Source organism: Cavia porcellus, unplaced genomic scaffold (assembly GCF_034190915.1).
Source record: "Cavia porcellus strain 051 isolate PalLab524CR breed Dunkin Hartley unplaced genomic scaffold, mCavPor4.1 scaffold_1, whole genome shotgun sequence".
NCBI classification, from domain to species: domain Eukaryota; kingdom Metazoa; phylum Chordata; class Mammalia; order Rodentia; family Caviidae; genus Cavia; species Cavia porcellus.
The window spans coordinates 233333646-233350366 of record NW_026947484.1 but is presented as its reverse complement, the minus strand read 5'-3'; the positions used below and the strand labels follow the sequence as shown (position 1 = coordinate 233350366).

At 47.8% G+C, this 16721-nt stretch overlaps 1 protein-coding gene across 5 annotated transcripts in view; it reads right to left on the bottom strand.

The window, feature by feature from the left end:
* Positions 1-714: 714 nt before the first annotated feature.
* Positions 715-16721, bottom strand: part of Rbks (ribokinase) — an 87103-nt gene continuing 71096 nt past the window's right edge. For 3 of the 5 annotated variants that reach the window (XM_063230493.1, XM_063230488.1, XM_013155955.3), the window contains 2 exons: positions 13644-13706; positions 715-955 (listed from right to left, as the gene is read on the bottom strand). In XM_063230493.1, coding sequence (XP_063086563.1) covers positions 782-955; positions 13644-13706 — 237 coding nt within the window. In that variant the 3' untranslated portion in view covers positions 715-781. The remainder of the gene's footprint in view (positions 956-13643; positions 13707-16721) is intronic. The other 2 variants (XM_063230504.1, XM_003472988.5) reach the window with 1 other exon arrangement.

The following is a 16721-nucleotide window of genomic DNA, read 5'->3' as shown; positions in this document are numbered from 1 at the left end:
GCTGCAGGCTGAATGGCAGTGGTCTCAGCCCCATGGCCAGAACGCAGCCTGAGCTTCAGGGAAATAAAGGTGCAGGCTCACCAGGATTATCTGCTGCCCCCGCCACAAAGCTACTGCTGGCTTGCTGGGATAAATGGGCACGATCGGGACTCGGTCTCCACACGTTGTCTACTGGTGAAAGCGGAGAACAACCTGGAAGTGGACTCTCTCTGTCTCTCTGTCTGTCTCTGTCTCTCTCTCGTTTTGTATTTCTTCATTGTTTGATCTTGTTTTTATGAGTGTGAATGTCGTTACTAGCTTCTTTGTGGTGGTTTTTCTGTTCTAATCTTCCTTTTGTGTGATTCCTCTGTCTTCCAGATTTCTCTTCTAGTCTTTTCCTCTCCTACTTCTGTTTTTTTCCCTAACTCCTTTTAAATTGTCTCCTAAAGGTAAAATTGACATATTGAGGACTTATTTACTGCATATAATTTTCTGGTTTTAGATTTTATTATAGAGCCACAAATACAGTTCACACGGTTAAAGGTGCCAAGTTACTAGGCTGTGACTGATTCTGTTGTTACTGCTGATTGTACCACTTTGGCCAAAGTGACATAATTGTTCTAACCAGCTGTTCTTCCTGGTATTCCACAACTGAGGGCCAGTCGCAAAGATGTAAGCTGGAAGATGACTTAGTAAATAGATATAACATTTGCAAAGAAAAACAGTTCTAATAAGTGTTTGCTGATTGGTCACCCATGGGTGCACTTTATTTTCAGGTGTCTTTATTTGGGGTTAACAGCATTTAAAACAGAGTAGGTGGGAGGTCTTCTTTGAATGGATACGATGTCTGCGTCCCTGCAGTCTGGACACTGACTGCTGCGATGCGGTTGGATCTCTGGAGCATTTCCTCCAAGGACAGATGTGGATGGTAAGCCAGGTAGAAGGCCAGAGCGCCCACAAAACTGTCACCAGCACCCTGTACCAGAAAACATGCGGTCAATGTTGCCCAAACTGTATTTGAAATATTGGAATACATTTAATAGAGATGTACAGAAAATATCTAAGTGCAGAAAGTTCCCACAGACCTACGGTCTTAGTAGTGCATTCATTATAATTAATAAGATATTGATACATTATTAATCGAACATACTTTATTCAGATTAGTTTTTTGCTTAATGTCCTTTTTCTGTTCCAGGATTGTATCAAAGATAACACTTTACATTTAATTGTTATGTTTTCTTGTGCTAAAACACTTAGACATTATTTTTGATGACTTTGATAGTTGTTTTTTTTTTTTGTTGGCTTTTTCCTTTTTATCGGTCCCGGGGATCAAACTCACGACTGCCTGCTTACAAGGCAGGTGCTTATGCCGCTGAGCTAAATCCCCAGCCCTGACTTTGATAGTTGTGAGGAAACTGGTCAAGAATTTTGTAGAATGGGCTTCAAATGGGATTCATCTGTTTTTCAATTTTGTAGAATGGGCTTCAAATGGGATTCATCTGCTTTTCTCAGTGGTCACAGTGTTATGGTTTTTGCAAGGAAAACCACACAAGTGAAGGGTGGTTCTCGCCGTATCACTGTGTGTACTCCAGCCTGGCTTGTCACTGATGATGGTAAGCAGCCACCTGGCTGAGGTAGCCTTTGCCAGGTTTCTACACTGTGGAGTCACTTTGCTCCTTTCTTTTTCTTTCTTTCTTTCTCTCACTCATTCATTCATTCACTCATTTTTTCTGATACTGGGGATTGAACTCAGAGCCTTGGTATGCTAGATAAGCACTCGGCCACTACGCTATATATCCCAGCCATTCTCTCATTTCATACTGCATTCCTCCGAGGTAAATCAAGTGTGTTCTGTTCTTTTTTTTTTTTTTGTACCGGGGATCAAACTTGCAGCCTCACGCTTGCCAGGCAGGTGTGTAAGCCACTGAACTAAATCCCCAGCCTGTATATTCTGTTCTTAAAGGGTGAGGAGTTATAACGGAAGTTATGCTGTGTCTTTAAAGATGCAGCATTGATATAAATTAGTTTGAATTACTCCGTATGTTAAGGTTTGTCTCTCTTCTCCTATGTATCCAGTCACTCATTACAGTCAGAGCTCATGGATCCTTATCTGGGCTGTTGTCCAATACATTATTTATTTTGTTGTTCAAACTACTTTGGCCACGGGGAGCTTTTTTTCATTTGGCTTCTTTGTTCCTTACGCATACACAGCCCAGTCACTCTGTTTTTGAATACTTGCTTTCTGGTTTATTACAAGATGCCCAAGGCTCATCTTGTATATTCACTGCGTAGCCCTAAAGTAAGTGATTTCTCCACTAAAAATACATGCGGGGTGGCGAGAGACATCCGTGTGTTATTCTTTAACTACAGGGCGTTGGCAGCTTTCTTTCCATTTTCCGAGGCCCAAGCTGAAGAAGGCCCTAGTAGGTCCACTGCCCTCCGCCCTCAGATAGGAGACACCTCATGTGTTCATCTAACAGATATGCTTAAAACAATTTAATGTGATTATACCGTCTCACTTGAAAACATTCTGGCGTTCAGCAGCTGTCGGGCGTTTCTAGTTGTTCACTCTTGCTGGTTCCTTAGACCCAAGTCTTGCATAACAAATGCCAAGGCTGTTCTGCGGCTTTATGAAGAGCCTTGGCCTCAGACTGTGTCAGCTACAGCTGAGTACCCGGGAAGCTGTCTGCCCAGCATAGACAGCTGTATGGGCAGTATGAGAGAAGTACAATCCACCGTGGGTGGAGTGCTGAACACTGTGGCAGCTCACAAACGCTGCTGGATGCTAAGAAAGCCTCCTTTGAACACCTCCTCGTTTGAAGAATGGAGCCCTTATCAGCCAGATTTATAGAGTGAACGCGGGTCTCAAAGACCAAAGACACCAGAGGAAGAAGGTCCGGAATGAACAAACCTGTAAAAGCGCTCTGGCAGGCGGAGGCAAGAGGACTGCGAGTTCAAGGCCAGCCTGGGCAATTCAGTAACTCAAATGGGAAGTGAAAGGACGGGAGATGGAGCTCAGTGGGAGAGTGTCCAGGGAGAACCTCCAGGACCGGGGGAAAGCTACGGCAAACTCTAATATTCCAAGTCCTGAGTCCTCCTTCCTTTACACTCAAAATTAACTCACAGGCAGATCAGCTGGGTGTGGCGGTCCACCCCTGACCCAGGACTCTGGAAAGCTGAGTGAAGCAGGAGGATCACAAGTCTGAGCCTTATCGGGAATTTAGAATGTAAGAACCTATCTGAAAAAAGGGCTGGGGATGCAGCTCACTGCGAAGATCCTAATTCAATCTCCAGCATCCTCCCTTCCCAATCTGGGTAGGCAGAGGGTTAGACTTTAAAAATAAAATAGCAAAATAGATAAAAATTTAGGTATCTGTGTAACTTCAAGCAGAGAGACCACAAGCAAGCCAGTACATCCCAAAGCAATAATGAGCAATAATGAACATTTTTAATTTCATAAAGAAAATTATAAACCCAAAGACAGTGAGTAGAGCCAAATGAACTTTTCATTTACTCTAGTACACAGGAACACTTCCCTAATACTCAGCACCTAATTGGTAGAAACATGTCAAATCCTAGATAAAAATGGGTAGAGACTGCAGTTTCATGACAGGAATCACCAGTAAACAAGCACATGGACACTTGTTCCATGACTAGGAAATAGGAATGTGTGTGCCTGAGCTTACTGTGCTTTCTCCCTGCACACACACACACACACACCCCCCTTAATAGTACTTAGTAATTTACAGAGCACTGGGTTCAGCTGTAGTCTGTGCCCTCTGCCGTAGCAAGCCTGCCCCCAGAGCTCTCCCAGATCAGAAGCTCCCGTACCCAAGGGATCTGCATGCAGAGGTGCTGATGGCATTGTCTCCAAAGGCAAACCACTGACTGTCAAGCAGCAGTGGATGAATAAGTGTTGATACATTCTTAAAATGGAGAAGTATGCAGTTTATGCAGCTATTAGGGAATTGTTAGAAGTTGTGTGTTTACCCAGAGCAATGTCTATTAAGCCAAAACAGGAAGTTTCAGTATAATCTTATTTGGAAAGAATGAGAGAAGGAAAAAGAAAAGTATCTATATGATATGAGTGTGCATGTATCTTTTTTTTTTAGTGTGCATGTATTTTTAAGAACATAAGAATAAGGATGGATATAAAGTTGTTACGTCTGGTTTTCTTATTTACAAGGTACAAGGGTAATGTTTTTCTTGTATGAACTTTTATATTGATTTGCTATAAGCTTGTAATTTTTTTTCTTGTATTTTTGAGACAGGATTGTTATACAGCTCAGGCTGGCCCTGAGCTCATTTTGTAACCCAGGCTGGTCTCGAACTCAAAATGATCCTTCTGCTTCAGCCTCCCAAGTGTTGGGATTATAGATGTGCACCACCATGCTCGGTTAGCTTGTAATATTTTTAAAAAACCATTTAAGATATTAAAAATATATCATGGCTAGGTAAGCCACACTTACATAACTTTTATTTTGTCCTTGCAACCTGACCAGAATATGGCACAGGGCTAGGGGGAAATATTCTTGCATCATAGACAGGAATTAGTTTTACACGCTCCTGTTACCTAACAGGGTGTTTTGTTTTTGTTTTCATGAAGCAGGGTCTCACTATGCAGTTCAGGATGACCTTGAACTCACTATGTAGCCCAAGCTGGCTCCAGACTCATAGCAATCCTGCCTCAGCCTCCCAAGTGCTGAGATTACAGGCATGCGCCACCATATCTGACAACTTACAGGGCACTTAGCTGGCTGCAGACAACCTTTGAAATATTGTACCATACCATAAGTTCTCACCTGTGGAAGTCAGTTAAGTCAGTCTTGTAGAAGAATGAAATGGTCACTATACACTGGGAAGGGCAAGGCGAGGGGAAAGGACAGAAGTTCACTCGAGGGCACCAAAACAGAGTAGAGGGCTGGAAATTTGGCTCAACGGTATAAGCACCTGCCTGACAAGTGTGAGGTCATGAGTTGGATCCCCGGCACCAAACACAAATACAACACAGAACAGAGGAATTACTTTTGGCTCTTTCTCAGCACAGTAGGGTAACCGTTGGTTAAAACCATCTATGACATATCTCACAATGACTAGAAGAGTATGAAACTCCCCAAGCACAGCAGCGATTAGGTTGAAGAGGTGGAAATGCTTACTACCTTGATCTGATTATAAGCATCGTATTCATGTACTGAGTTACGGTAATGTACCCCATAAAGATTTAATGTTACGTCTCAATTTTGAAAATTACAAGAAAAAGTAAAAGAAGTATTGTGCTGGTATGTGAAAACATTGAATTATAACCATTTGAACTGCGTTTTACGTTTCCAAAGCCAGTGACGCAGAGTTTGGCAGAGCTGTGTATGTTGGAAGCATTATTTAGGCGTCAGGGATTTTCACAGCTTGATTTCTTTTCACTCACAGTGCTCAGGTAGACTGCAAAATGTAGTTCTTCCTACGCTAAACGGGACGGAGGATTCCAGTTAGAATGACTATCGTCAAAAGGTAACAAGTGCTGGTTAGGAGGCGGAGACGGGAGTTCTCACACACTGTTGGTGGGAATGTAAATTAGCATGGTTATTACAGAAGACAGTATGCAGATTCCTCAAAGACCTAAAAATGTCCCATGAGCCAGCAATATCCTATGAGCTGCACAGACACCCAAAGGAGATTAAATCTTTGTATAAAAGAGACAATTGTGAGGCTGGGGATTTAGCTCAGCGGCATAAGCACTTGCCTTGCAAGCAGGCGGTGTGAGTTTGATCCCCCGTACCGATTAAAAAAAAAAAAGAGAGAGACACTTGTATCCCGAGGTTTATTCTAGTGCTAATCACAATAGCCCAAACATGGAGCCAGCCAGTTGCCTTTCAGTGGATGAAAAGAGAAAGAAAATGTGGCATTTTTAAACAATAGAATACTACCCAGTCATAAAAAAGAATGACATTCTGTCATCTGCAGCAGCATGGATGGAACTGGAAACTGCTGATGCTGAACAAAACGAACCAGACACAGGAGGACAAACACCAGGTGTCCTCACTCGTGTACGGACAGCAGAAAGTCAACCTGTAGAGTACAAAACGAAGCGCAGACACCGCTGACGGGACGAAACAAAGAACAGGGTCTGAAATACTGGACATGAGTCACTGACCTCATTGAAACCCATCACCTTCAAAGAATGTAAATTAAAAAAATCAGAAAGTTTCTCCAAGAAGAAAACTCCAAGCTAGGTGTCTTCACTGGAAGATTCTTGCAAACATTTAATAAGAAATAATACTAATCTATGCAGACTCAGAAAATAGAAGAGTCCAATGAACATTTTCCTAGTCATTTCAGAAGGCCAACATTTCCATGATACTGAGACCAGATGAAGACAAGGAAAGAAACAGATCTGTTGGGTATGGTGGCACACACTCACAATCCCAGCACTTAGGAGGCCAAGGACGGAGGATCAGTGCAAGTTCAAGGCCAGCCAGACTACATAGTGAGCTCAAGGCCAGCTTGAATTACACAGTGAGACCCTGTCTCAAAAACAAACAAACAAACAACCAAAACAAATGTAGATCAGTATCTTTTGTGAATATAGAAAGGAAATCGTGTGTGTATGTGATGCTGAGGTTTGAACCCAGGGCATTTTTTTCTGAGCTATATTCCTAACCTTTTTATTGAGGCAAGGTCTCACTAAATTGCTTAGACTAGGCTTGGATTTGCAATCCTGCCTCAGTCTCCCAGACTTCTGGGGTTGCAGGCATGTGCCACCAGGTCCAGCTCAAAATCTTAAATTTTTTTAAAACAAACTGTATACACACACACACACACGTATGAATAAAAACACAAAGCATCATGACCAAGTAAAATTTATCCAAGGAATAATGCTGGCTAGAGGTCTGACACTCATGAAAAGTCAGTATAGGTGGGGTGTAGTGCAGGGTGTTTCCCTAGTGTGTGCACGGCCCCAGGTTCATCCCTGAGCATCACAGAGAATAACAAAATTTATTATAATATCAATAGGGAAAAGAAGAGTTACAAAATTCTGCATTCATGATAAAAAAAATTCAGAAAGCTTGAAATAGAACGTGTAACTTGATCTTGACAGAGTATTTGTGAAAAATCTACAGTGGGCATCATTTATGATAAAAGAGACCAAATGGTTTGTCCTGCATGTTGGGAACAGCCCAGGACCTCTGCTCTTCCTGTGTGGAACTCCACACGGTACTGGATTGCCGAGCCAGTGTGAAAAGACCAGGAAGGATATACACATCGGAAAGGAGGAAGTCGAGCTTTTTCTTTGAAGATGCCCCCGGGACCTATGTAGGAATCCTAAGAAATTCAGCGAAAATCTACTAGCAGGATAACAGATGCAAAGGCAATAAAAACACGGCATGGCTGTATACTAACAATGAAGAATAAGAAAAAAGTTGAGAACAATACCATTTACAACAGCATAAAAATCTGAATGATTAGGGTTTAATTTAATTGGATATGTGTAACAGTTGTGTACTTTTGCTAAAGAAAGAGAAATTAAAGTATACATGGTGAGAGATTCATGGGCTAGAGAATTCACTATTATTAAGATGTCAAGTCTGTCAAACTCAACTATGGGTTCAATACAATTCCAATAAAAATCCCAGTTCAGAATTGTTAGGAACTGACACAATGACTTTAAAAGTTACAGGGAAGTATGGCGGCATGCAAGGCTGAGACCGGAGGATCACAAGTTCAAGGCCAACCTGGACTACAAAGTGAGCTGTCTTACAATTTATATGGAAAGTAGAGGACCTACAATAACCAAACTGTTGAAGTGGAACCCAATGGAATGGTGTAAAGTGTTCCATTTCAGGACTGTGGTGAGCGGACAGCGAGACAATGTCATGACAGACAAGTGGACCTCTTGACCAGAAGAGCCCCAAACACCCACAGATAAATGGTCAACTTATTTTCAACAAAGGTATCAAAGTAATTCAATGGAGAAACTGTTTTTTTTAAAATCCAGTGGCGCTAGAAAAAGTGGGTATCTGTATATAAAAGTGCGAACTCTTGCACTATTCCCGTTAACTCAAGCTGAGTCTATAGAGCTAAATGTAAGAGCTAAACCAACAGAACTTCTAGCAGAAAATAGGAGGCGATCTTTGTAACTTTATACTGACTGGCCAGATGTCTTAGGGTACCAAACGCATAAGACATTAACTGTGACACATGATCCTACATTGGATATTTGACAAAAATTATACATACTATTTGACATGATTTGGTTGCCTGTAAGATTATTTCAGCGGGGTTCCTGGATACAGCTCAGTGGCACAGCACTGCCCCAGCAAGTGCAAGGTCTTGACTCCAATTCCCAGTACCAAGGGAAAAAACCCCAATTATTTCAGTGATAAATATCTTAAAATTGATAATCCCTGTGTCCTTGTCCTTAAGAGATATATCTAAAAGTATTAACAGGTAAAGAGTTAGCTGGGCTGGTGGCATCTATAATCCCAGCTGGGGGCTGAGGCACAAGGATCGTAAATTTGAGGTGAACTTCAGCAATTTACTGACTCAATGAGACCCTTCTCAAAATAAAGGGCTAGGGAGGCGGCGCAGTACAGAGGCTCTGGGTTCAAACCCACAGAAGAAAAGACAGAGCTATGATGGTTACAACTTACTCTCAAAATAGGTGGTTCATCCAAAAGAGGGCGTATTTACGTACTCTGAGAGTTGCCACACTGTGGCACAGTGTGAACACTGGTGCAACCAGGTGAAGAGTGTGGGAGTACTGCAACTCTTTAGGTGTTTGTGTTTGAGAAAAGATCCTGCTATGTATTGTTTAGACTTGCTTTGAACTCACCGCCATCCTCCTGCCTCAGCCTCCTCAGTGCTGGGACTACAGGTGCGTGCCACTATGCCTGGTGAGGTATTTTTAAATTAAAAATTAAAATCACTAGTAAAGCATTTAAAACCCGGAGCTGGGCATGGTAGTACCCGCTTGTATTTCTTTCTTTCTTTCTTTTTTTTGTATTTTGTATTTTTACTGGTACCAGGGATGGAACTCACGACCAGTCTTGCAAGGCAGGCGCTTATGCCGCTGAGCTAAATCCCCAGGCCTCCCCCCCACCCCCGCTTGTATTTCTAGCACTAAGATGGCAAGTTCAAGGCCAACCTAGGGTATATAAGGAGTGCAAAGGCAGCCTAAACTACATAATGAGACCCTCACTCAACAAGCAAGCACAGAAACAAACCAACCACCCTTCCAGCCAGCCACAGCCAGAAACATCCCTGACCCTGGGGACCAGTCACTATGTGAATTTGCAAATGGGACAACCTTTCACTTCTGCCTGATTCCAGTTTCTTAAAAAAAGTATGTGGGTACCTGCCACAGGTGAGTGTGAGTGACCTGAGGGACTTCCTTCCTGCAGCACCCATGTCCCTGGGGCAGTTTCCTTTGCAGCCCAGGACCTAAGCTTGAAAGCTGAGGGGCCCAGCAGGACACTTCCTGGCCCTGACAGCTGAAGAACTGCAGTGATGGTGCAACCGGCCAGAATCCTGACAGGCATTCCTCACTCCTCACGTGCAAAACCATTCTGAGAGGTCAGGAATTGGCTCGATCCAGCTTGACGATCCTTTATAGTTACACCATCTCTTAAAAGCAAGGAGGCTGAACCTTCTGCCTGCCGAGGTCTTGGCCTCACCAGAAGCAAGACACCCAGGTTCCATGCTCTTCACAAAAGGGCGCGGTGGTCGGGCCAGACACACACTCACAGAGTGGCTCCTGGCCCCCAGCAGCGGAGAGTTTAAGCTCTGAATTTAAGCAGGCAAGGGGTCGGAAGGCCTGCTGCTCCAGAGAAGGGGCGGGGCAAGAAGGGAGCACACAGTACCGTGGGCTCCCATCAGGCAGCAAAGCTGGGCCTTTATTCCGTGCATAGGACACTGGCTGCACTGCATTTTCAAGTGGCCCCTGCTGTCCCCAGCCGCCCTCAGAATCAGACAGCCTAGACACTTGGTCCACAGTCACACAGCTGGTGAACAGCAGAGGTGCTGTGTGTGTCCAGACCCGCTGCCACCTTGCTGTTTACCTCGGTTACCCAGGAGAGGTCTGAGGGCCACGGGCAGACGGGTGTGTGTGGGGGAGCAGGGGACAAAAGAAATCACTAGGCAGAAAGGACCTCCCTTCTGTACATGACAGTCCTTTGTACTCCTTTCTCCTGACCACACTGCGCTTTGCTGTGTGCAGGCTGCAGTCTGGGAAATGTTCTCTGTTGATCACATCTCTGTCGCCTGGGTCTCCCCCAGTGCCTGGCCTGGTGCTTTGAAACCTGACCTGACCTAGCAGTCCTGGTTCCATCGTGAGGAATCTCCCGGGGTGGCCAGATGGCCCTGGCTGGACCACGTGCGACTTTCCTGTTAGGTTAGGTTGCCTCGGCCCAGAGTGACTTGATCCTCCCATTGTTGAATCTATTTATATCACAAGACTTTCAAGTGCCAGTAAATTACTTGGCTGTTGATTCACATCTTCAGTGTAACTATTTTTACACGTTGGTATGATTTTTTTTTTAAAGGAAAGTGCTTTAAAAGTGGAAGCTGTATTGTATCACTGTGATGTTCCTGTAAGTAAAGTACTTTCCAATCAGTCATCCTTGGGATAATGGAACAGTTCTTATTGATACAACATGATGGTTTTAACCTTTCACTGAGAATTATTTTTGTGCCGCAACGGGTGGTGGTATAATTCATCCTTCTTCATACAGTTATCTGTGTGGCCACTATTCACTGCTTCTCAAAATGATCTCCTCTCAGGAAGGAGCTGCTTTCACAGAATGGATGTGGCATTCAGAAATCCCTGTTTCCTGAGGCCCCTCATGGTCTGGGGTTTGGAGAAATTCTGCTCTGTGGTCCTCGGGGAGGCACTGGCTAGCAGTGTAGTGACAGGACAGGGAAAGGACTTCACATCTGAGCGGGCAGAGCAGGACAGTGTAGAGGTGCTGGGCGGTGAGTGGCTGGGAAGGTGACCCCTTCCCAGGGGAGGAAGCTGAGAGGTGGGGCTCCTAAGGCCAGAGTTGGGGTGTAGCATCAGCACAGCAGCTCTGCTGCTCGGCCCTGAGACAGAATCACCGTGGGGAGCTTGGTGCCCATCCCTTTCCGACCAGCCCCTCTGGCCAACACCACCCTCTTCAGTCCATCTCCCTGCCCCTCCCACTACCCCACCCCCAGGGCTCCAGCAAGGACAGAGCGTGCTATAAACCCTGAGGGGCCGGCAGTCACTGCCTGACAGATGGTCATGCCACCTCACCCACATCCACTACAGGTCCGTGTTTTCAGTGGCTCCTCTCTGGAGATTCTTCTCAGGTCAGGGCCTCTGCTGGGGGCTTTCATGTTGTTGCCTTCATGTTTTTGCAAGGACCTTTGGAGGAAGGCACAGCGGGGCATACGGTGTGTGGTGACATCAAGCAGTGCTATGTGAGCCTGCAGGCCACGCTTATCTCACCAGAGGGGCAGCTTCTGACGTGCACAGCGTCCCACAACAGCCAGCAGAAACCCTCTGGGTCCTTACACTGGGGCGGAGGAAGCCGAGATTCGAGGAAATGAACAACTTGCCGGATGAAAAAAAAAGGTGGTACAGGGCAGTCAAGATCTGTAGCAAGGGCATCTGTGAGAATGCAGCAACAGAACAGGTGGAGATGCTATTTTTGGGCAAAGACACTGGGCTCTGGCTAGTGCTCAGCTTTTCCCACTTCCCCATGGAGGGCCTGTGTTTTCTGTAGCGATGAGCGGCGGGGAGGACAGAGTGTGGACCGTGAGCCTCCTGCGAGGGTCCTCTATAGGGGTCCCTTTCTCCTCTACCAGCTTGGGGCAAGAGCCCCGAAGAGAACGTGAACTAGGGTGGTCCTGAGCAGGTGGAGGGGACAAGTAGATGGAAAAGGGAATCAAAAATTTCAGAGAAGAATTTTTCAGATGAACAGTCAGAGTCTAACCAGGTGAAGGAAGGAAGGTCAGAAGGTGCTCACAAGGCAGGACGACAATGGAGATGACTATGGAAAGGGCGATGCGGGAGCAGTGGGTGAGCCGGTGCGGTCGGAGTAGGACACGGATCACCACCGCGGAGCTGAGGTAGTTCCAGACGGGCGACAGTGGCAGCCATCCCGGGAGCGGGGGGCACCTGGGACCTGCGGGGCTCGGAAACGGCTCACCCTCATGGTGCCGCACGGTGGGAGCGTCAGAGGGGGAGAAACAGTGATGCAGGAACCAGAGGGGCAGAGAACGCGCTGGGATGGAGTCTGGGGGCCTCAGCAGTGCAGGAAGCTTGGCAGGAGGGTGCAGGAGGAGATGGGGTCCAGGAGAGAGCAAAGTGGGGCGGGGTGTGCCCGGCTGGGCCCTCGGTCCTTCAGTCTCTCCTCCCGCACCACTGACACGGGTGTTCCTGGGGTTCTCACTCCCCATCATCCTGGTGTCCCAACCGCTACCACAGCTTCACCTGGTGGGATGACGGTCCTAAACCCACCTCGGCAGCCAGGCTCTGCATCTGTGCCTGAGAAGCGGTGATCATGCAGAGTGAGCCTTTACATTAAAAATGATTTTGTTTCTGCTGAGTGCATTCCAGTCCCCACTAATCCACCTCAGAGCAGCCCCTTCGCACTCTCTTTGCCACGGTTCTTGGCACTGTCTCAGGCAGGTCTGGAAGTCCTCTTTCGTGGCTTTATGTGGGGTGATGCAGTCCATGTTCCTTTCAGGCTTCCTGCCTCCTCAGCTCCTCTTTCCTGGATCCGGCACACTGTGACTTTGACTTTTTCCCCAAAGTCAAGACTTTTAACCAGTTCGGGACTTGGAGGCAGCTAGGACGGTGCAACTAATAAAACTCAGGGAGACTTCAGGCTTCAGAATAACTTCAGAGAGTGCAGGAAATGCGGCAGGTGTGTTCAAAGTAGGGCAGGGTATTCTGAAGGGCATTAACGGCACTGCGTCTTTTAATGTAATAAGTAAAATAATTTCAATATTCACAGTATGCTCCAACCAGGTGTGCTCCTGTACTTCTGCCTGTGAGCCTGTCCGCGGGCTCCTGTCTCTGTGGACAGCTCTACCTCAGCACATCAGACTGGCCCTACGGCCCCAGTGCGGGACTCTTCGCTGTGTCCGCTGTGGCCCCTCCACACCGAAAACCCGGGGTCTTTGGGATTTCTGTCCCGGCCTGTTAATTCCCAGCTGTCCAGTTAAATCCTGTTTCTGAGGTCCTCTCATCTCCACCCCTACTTCCGCTGCCTCCTGCAGATCACCTCTGGGGGCGCACGCTCCCTTCCTGCCTGGCCACTGCCTCTGGTCAGGACTCTCTCTCTCTCTCTCTCTCTCTCTCTCTCTCTCTCTCTCTCTCTCTGTCTCTCTCTCTTTGTCTCTCTCCCTTCCTTCTTCTTCTTCTGTCTGTTTGTTTTTTGAGACGGAGTCCCACTCTGCAGTTCAGGCTGGCCTGGAGCCTGCAGGACCCCCCAACCTCTGCCCCTCCCCCCCCCCAGTGCTAGGATAACAGGCGCACACTGCCAGCCCGGCAGGCGGGACCCTTCGGTCCGGGTCTGCACTGCGGCAATCTGCCCACATCCCTTCCAGGCCTAAAGCCCTCTGAATGTTTCTCATCTTCCTTAGGGTACATTTTTCACTCCTAACACGTCATACAAAGTTCCCCAAACCGCGCTTCGTTTTACCTCTTGCTTCTTCCCATTTACTTCTGGGTTTTTGTTCACAGGACACCTCAGCCTGGCCCCGTCCTGGAACAAAGCCCATGGTCAAGTTCTAGGCCATTCCAGACCCCGGCTTAGTCAGCACACATTCACGGCCCGGCTCGCTGTCAGAGCACTGGGCTTTGCCCAGCTCAGGTGCCCACCCACCCTGGCGCTCTGTCTTCCTCCAGGCCCAGTGCTGTGCCCAGCCCACGGCTGAAGGGAGTCCTGACTGGTTACACCGCCCGATGATGCAGCAAGGAGCACGTGCTGTCCCAGGAGCACCCTGCAGGAAGGAGGCGATCAGAAGAGCCTGTGACAGCCCTGGCTCACCAAGTTCCAGCTGTCAGGAAAGCGGGAGAGAAGGAATGGCGGGTATTGAGTGTGGTTTGGAAAAGCTCCCTGTGATGAAGATCCCCAAGGGAAGATCCTGTCAGGCAGCACAACAGACCCTGGCCGATCTCGCGGGGATGAGGTCATCCCGACGCCTCATTTGTCAGGAATCTGGACCCGCGTAGGGTGATTCACAGCCCAAACTGCCCAGGGACCCTAACGGTTAGAGTCCTGCATTCCTCCCAGATGTCTTCACACATTCCTTCTGACAGCAGATACCACTTTTCTTTCTTCTCAGAACCTCTCCCTACACAGAACTATTCGGAGCCTACGCTCTGAATTCCCCAGCCAGCTTGTGGTTTCGAAACCAGTGAAATCAAACGGGATGGAACATGACGAAATCCCAGGTCAACACACTGATTCTTCTGCTTAAAAAATGACCTTTGGGGGGACTCAGGAAAGAGGAAAGAGAGCCTAGGTGAAATGTTGGGGTCTCTGGCGCCGTCCTGGGGCCCAGGTCCCACTGAGAGAGGGTCAGGATTGCTGTCTACATAAAGCTGAGGTCAGAAGCCTTCAGGGGCGAGTGGGTCATGGAGCCGAGCCAGGTGCTGCCGTAACGCACCCCGAGGCCAGCCCGGAGGCCAGTCCTGCTCTGCGGAGAGTCTGAGCTCTAGGACAGGGCTCCGGCCTTGTCACTGTGTGTAGGAGGCTGAGGCTGAGGCCCGAGACCTCACTGGCACTAGTCATGTTTTGTCCTCCGAGAAGAGCTAATCTCTGATAGGCAGGGGGCACTGGAGAGAAGTGGCACAGAAAGAGCATTTACATCCTGCCTCTATTTCTTTTTGTTAGTGCTGTCACTTTTTTTTGTCCTGGGCCTTGAGCACAGGCCTCACATATGCTGTGTGGTAGGCCAGGGCTCTGCCACTGATCCACAGCCCAGCCCACCTCTCACCCTTTAAGGATCAAAGTATGTTACATACATGCAAATGTCACTGGGTAACCCAGTATCTGGAAGTTAGTACACACTAATTAAAAACAGCAGATTCAGTGCTTGTTTCCCTGCAGTAGAGCCCTTCTGTCATTTTTATTTTTATTCACATAAATGGACACCTTCATTCTCAACTGGTACAAAACACAAATGGCTTGAGGACAGACAGACCTGGGTTTAAGACCTGATTCCATCCCTTACTAGCTGAGTGACTTCTGGAGCATTATTCTGGTACCTTTTTGGTTGGTTTGTTTATCTGTACAATGGGAAGGCAATTTCTAGGGCTGCTGTAAAATGCACGTACAGCACAGTGCACACACACAGTGAGTGTGCAAGAAAGGTGCTGCCAGTGGTGATGGTTTCATCTCTGAGGCCCTTATTTTGCTCAGTTTTGCCATGAAAGCTCAGAAGGGGACAGGCAGGGCTCTCAAGAACAAAGAGTTACTAGCATCCTGCAGGACAATCTGCAGGATCCCAGGGAGGTGGACTGGCTCTGTTCCAGCTCGGAGGAAAGAATGAGGCCAGGAGGAGGCAGAGGCAGTGTCCTGTACCCTCGGTGGCCAGGGCAGCCAGGCTCCTGAGAGCTCTAGCAGTGGCCATGTGTGTGCTGGGATGCCCGAAACCTACGCCTTGTGGAGTTGGGGAGAGACTCTGAAGTCTTTAGAGAGCTTGTGTGGGGCCTAAAGCAATGTGAAGTATAAAGGACCCTCTCGCTGGTGTGAGAGAAGCCTGGAAAGCCACAGGCTTTCACGTGGAGCCCAGGAGCCTGGCATGAACACTGACAGGCCCTCGGGTCAGAGGCACAGAGCCGGGGCAGTGGGCCCGGGAGACAGCTGGAGAAGCCTTGCACTTCGGCGCTGCTGCTTGATGGAGCACTCTGTTCTCCACCACTGGGCAGAGGGCTGGCACCCTGGAGGAGGTGGTGGCAGAGCTCTGAGGGCAGCGGGCAGGCTGGACAGATGGCGCAGGAACAGTGTGACTTTGAAGGACATTCCTCTCACTGTGCTGGAACCTGAGTCAGGCTATTCTGGAAGTGATGGACATCAGGTCACATGACATGTGACCAACCTCACCAGTCACTCCACAAGCAAGCAGGAAGCCCTGCTCAGAGTCTGCGCTTTAGTCAGAACGCGCATTCTCTGCTGGGGCCATGTGAGCAGTGGGCAGGAACCCATTCATGGTAGGGCGAGGTGCGTGTGAAAAAAAGCATAGCGAATACTACAATGTTTGTGGCTCTTTGAGGAGTCACAGAACATAAATGTGTGTGTATTTGTGGTATTACTATTTCATGGGAGAAGAGGGAGGGTGATTAGGGAAAAAAAGTCTTAAAAAGTTCTTTGGAATTGGCATAATAATAATTAAAAAAAGTGGCGCACTGCTGAGGGCAGGGCCAGAGCACTGCCGGGGCCGGGTCAGGGGCTCCTGGTGCATGAGGAAGCCCTGTGTCCCTTCCACGGTCAGAGGCCCCTCTACCTGCTGGCCAGTTCCTGTCCTCTACCTCCCTCAATGACCACCAGCGAGCCCTGTCCAAGCCTGCAGCTCTCCATGAGGAATTAGCAAGAGGACGGGACCAGGATGCCTGGCCTGCCCTCCCAGGACAGGACAGGTTCCCTCTTCTGCACGGGCTGGGAGACGTGGGGCTACTTACACACAGCCCGGTTCCACACTCATCACAGGCTGCCCATGTTCTTATCAGCACGTGTGCTCCATGAAAATGGGGTCACATCCTTCCCCATGCTCAG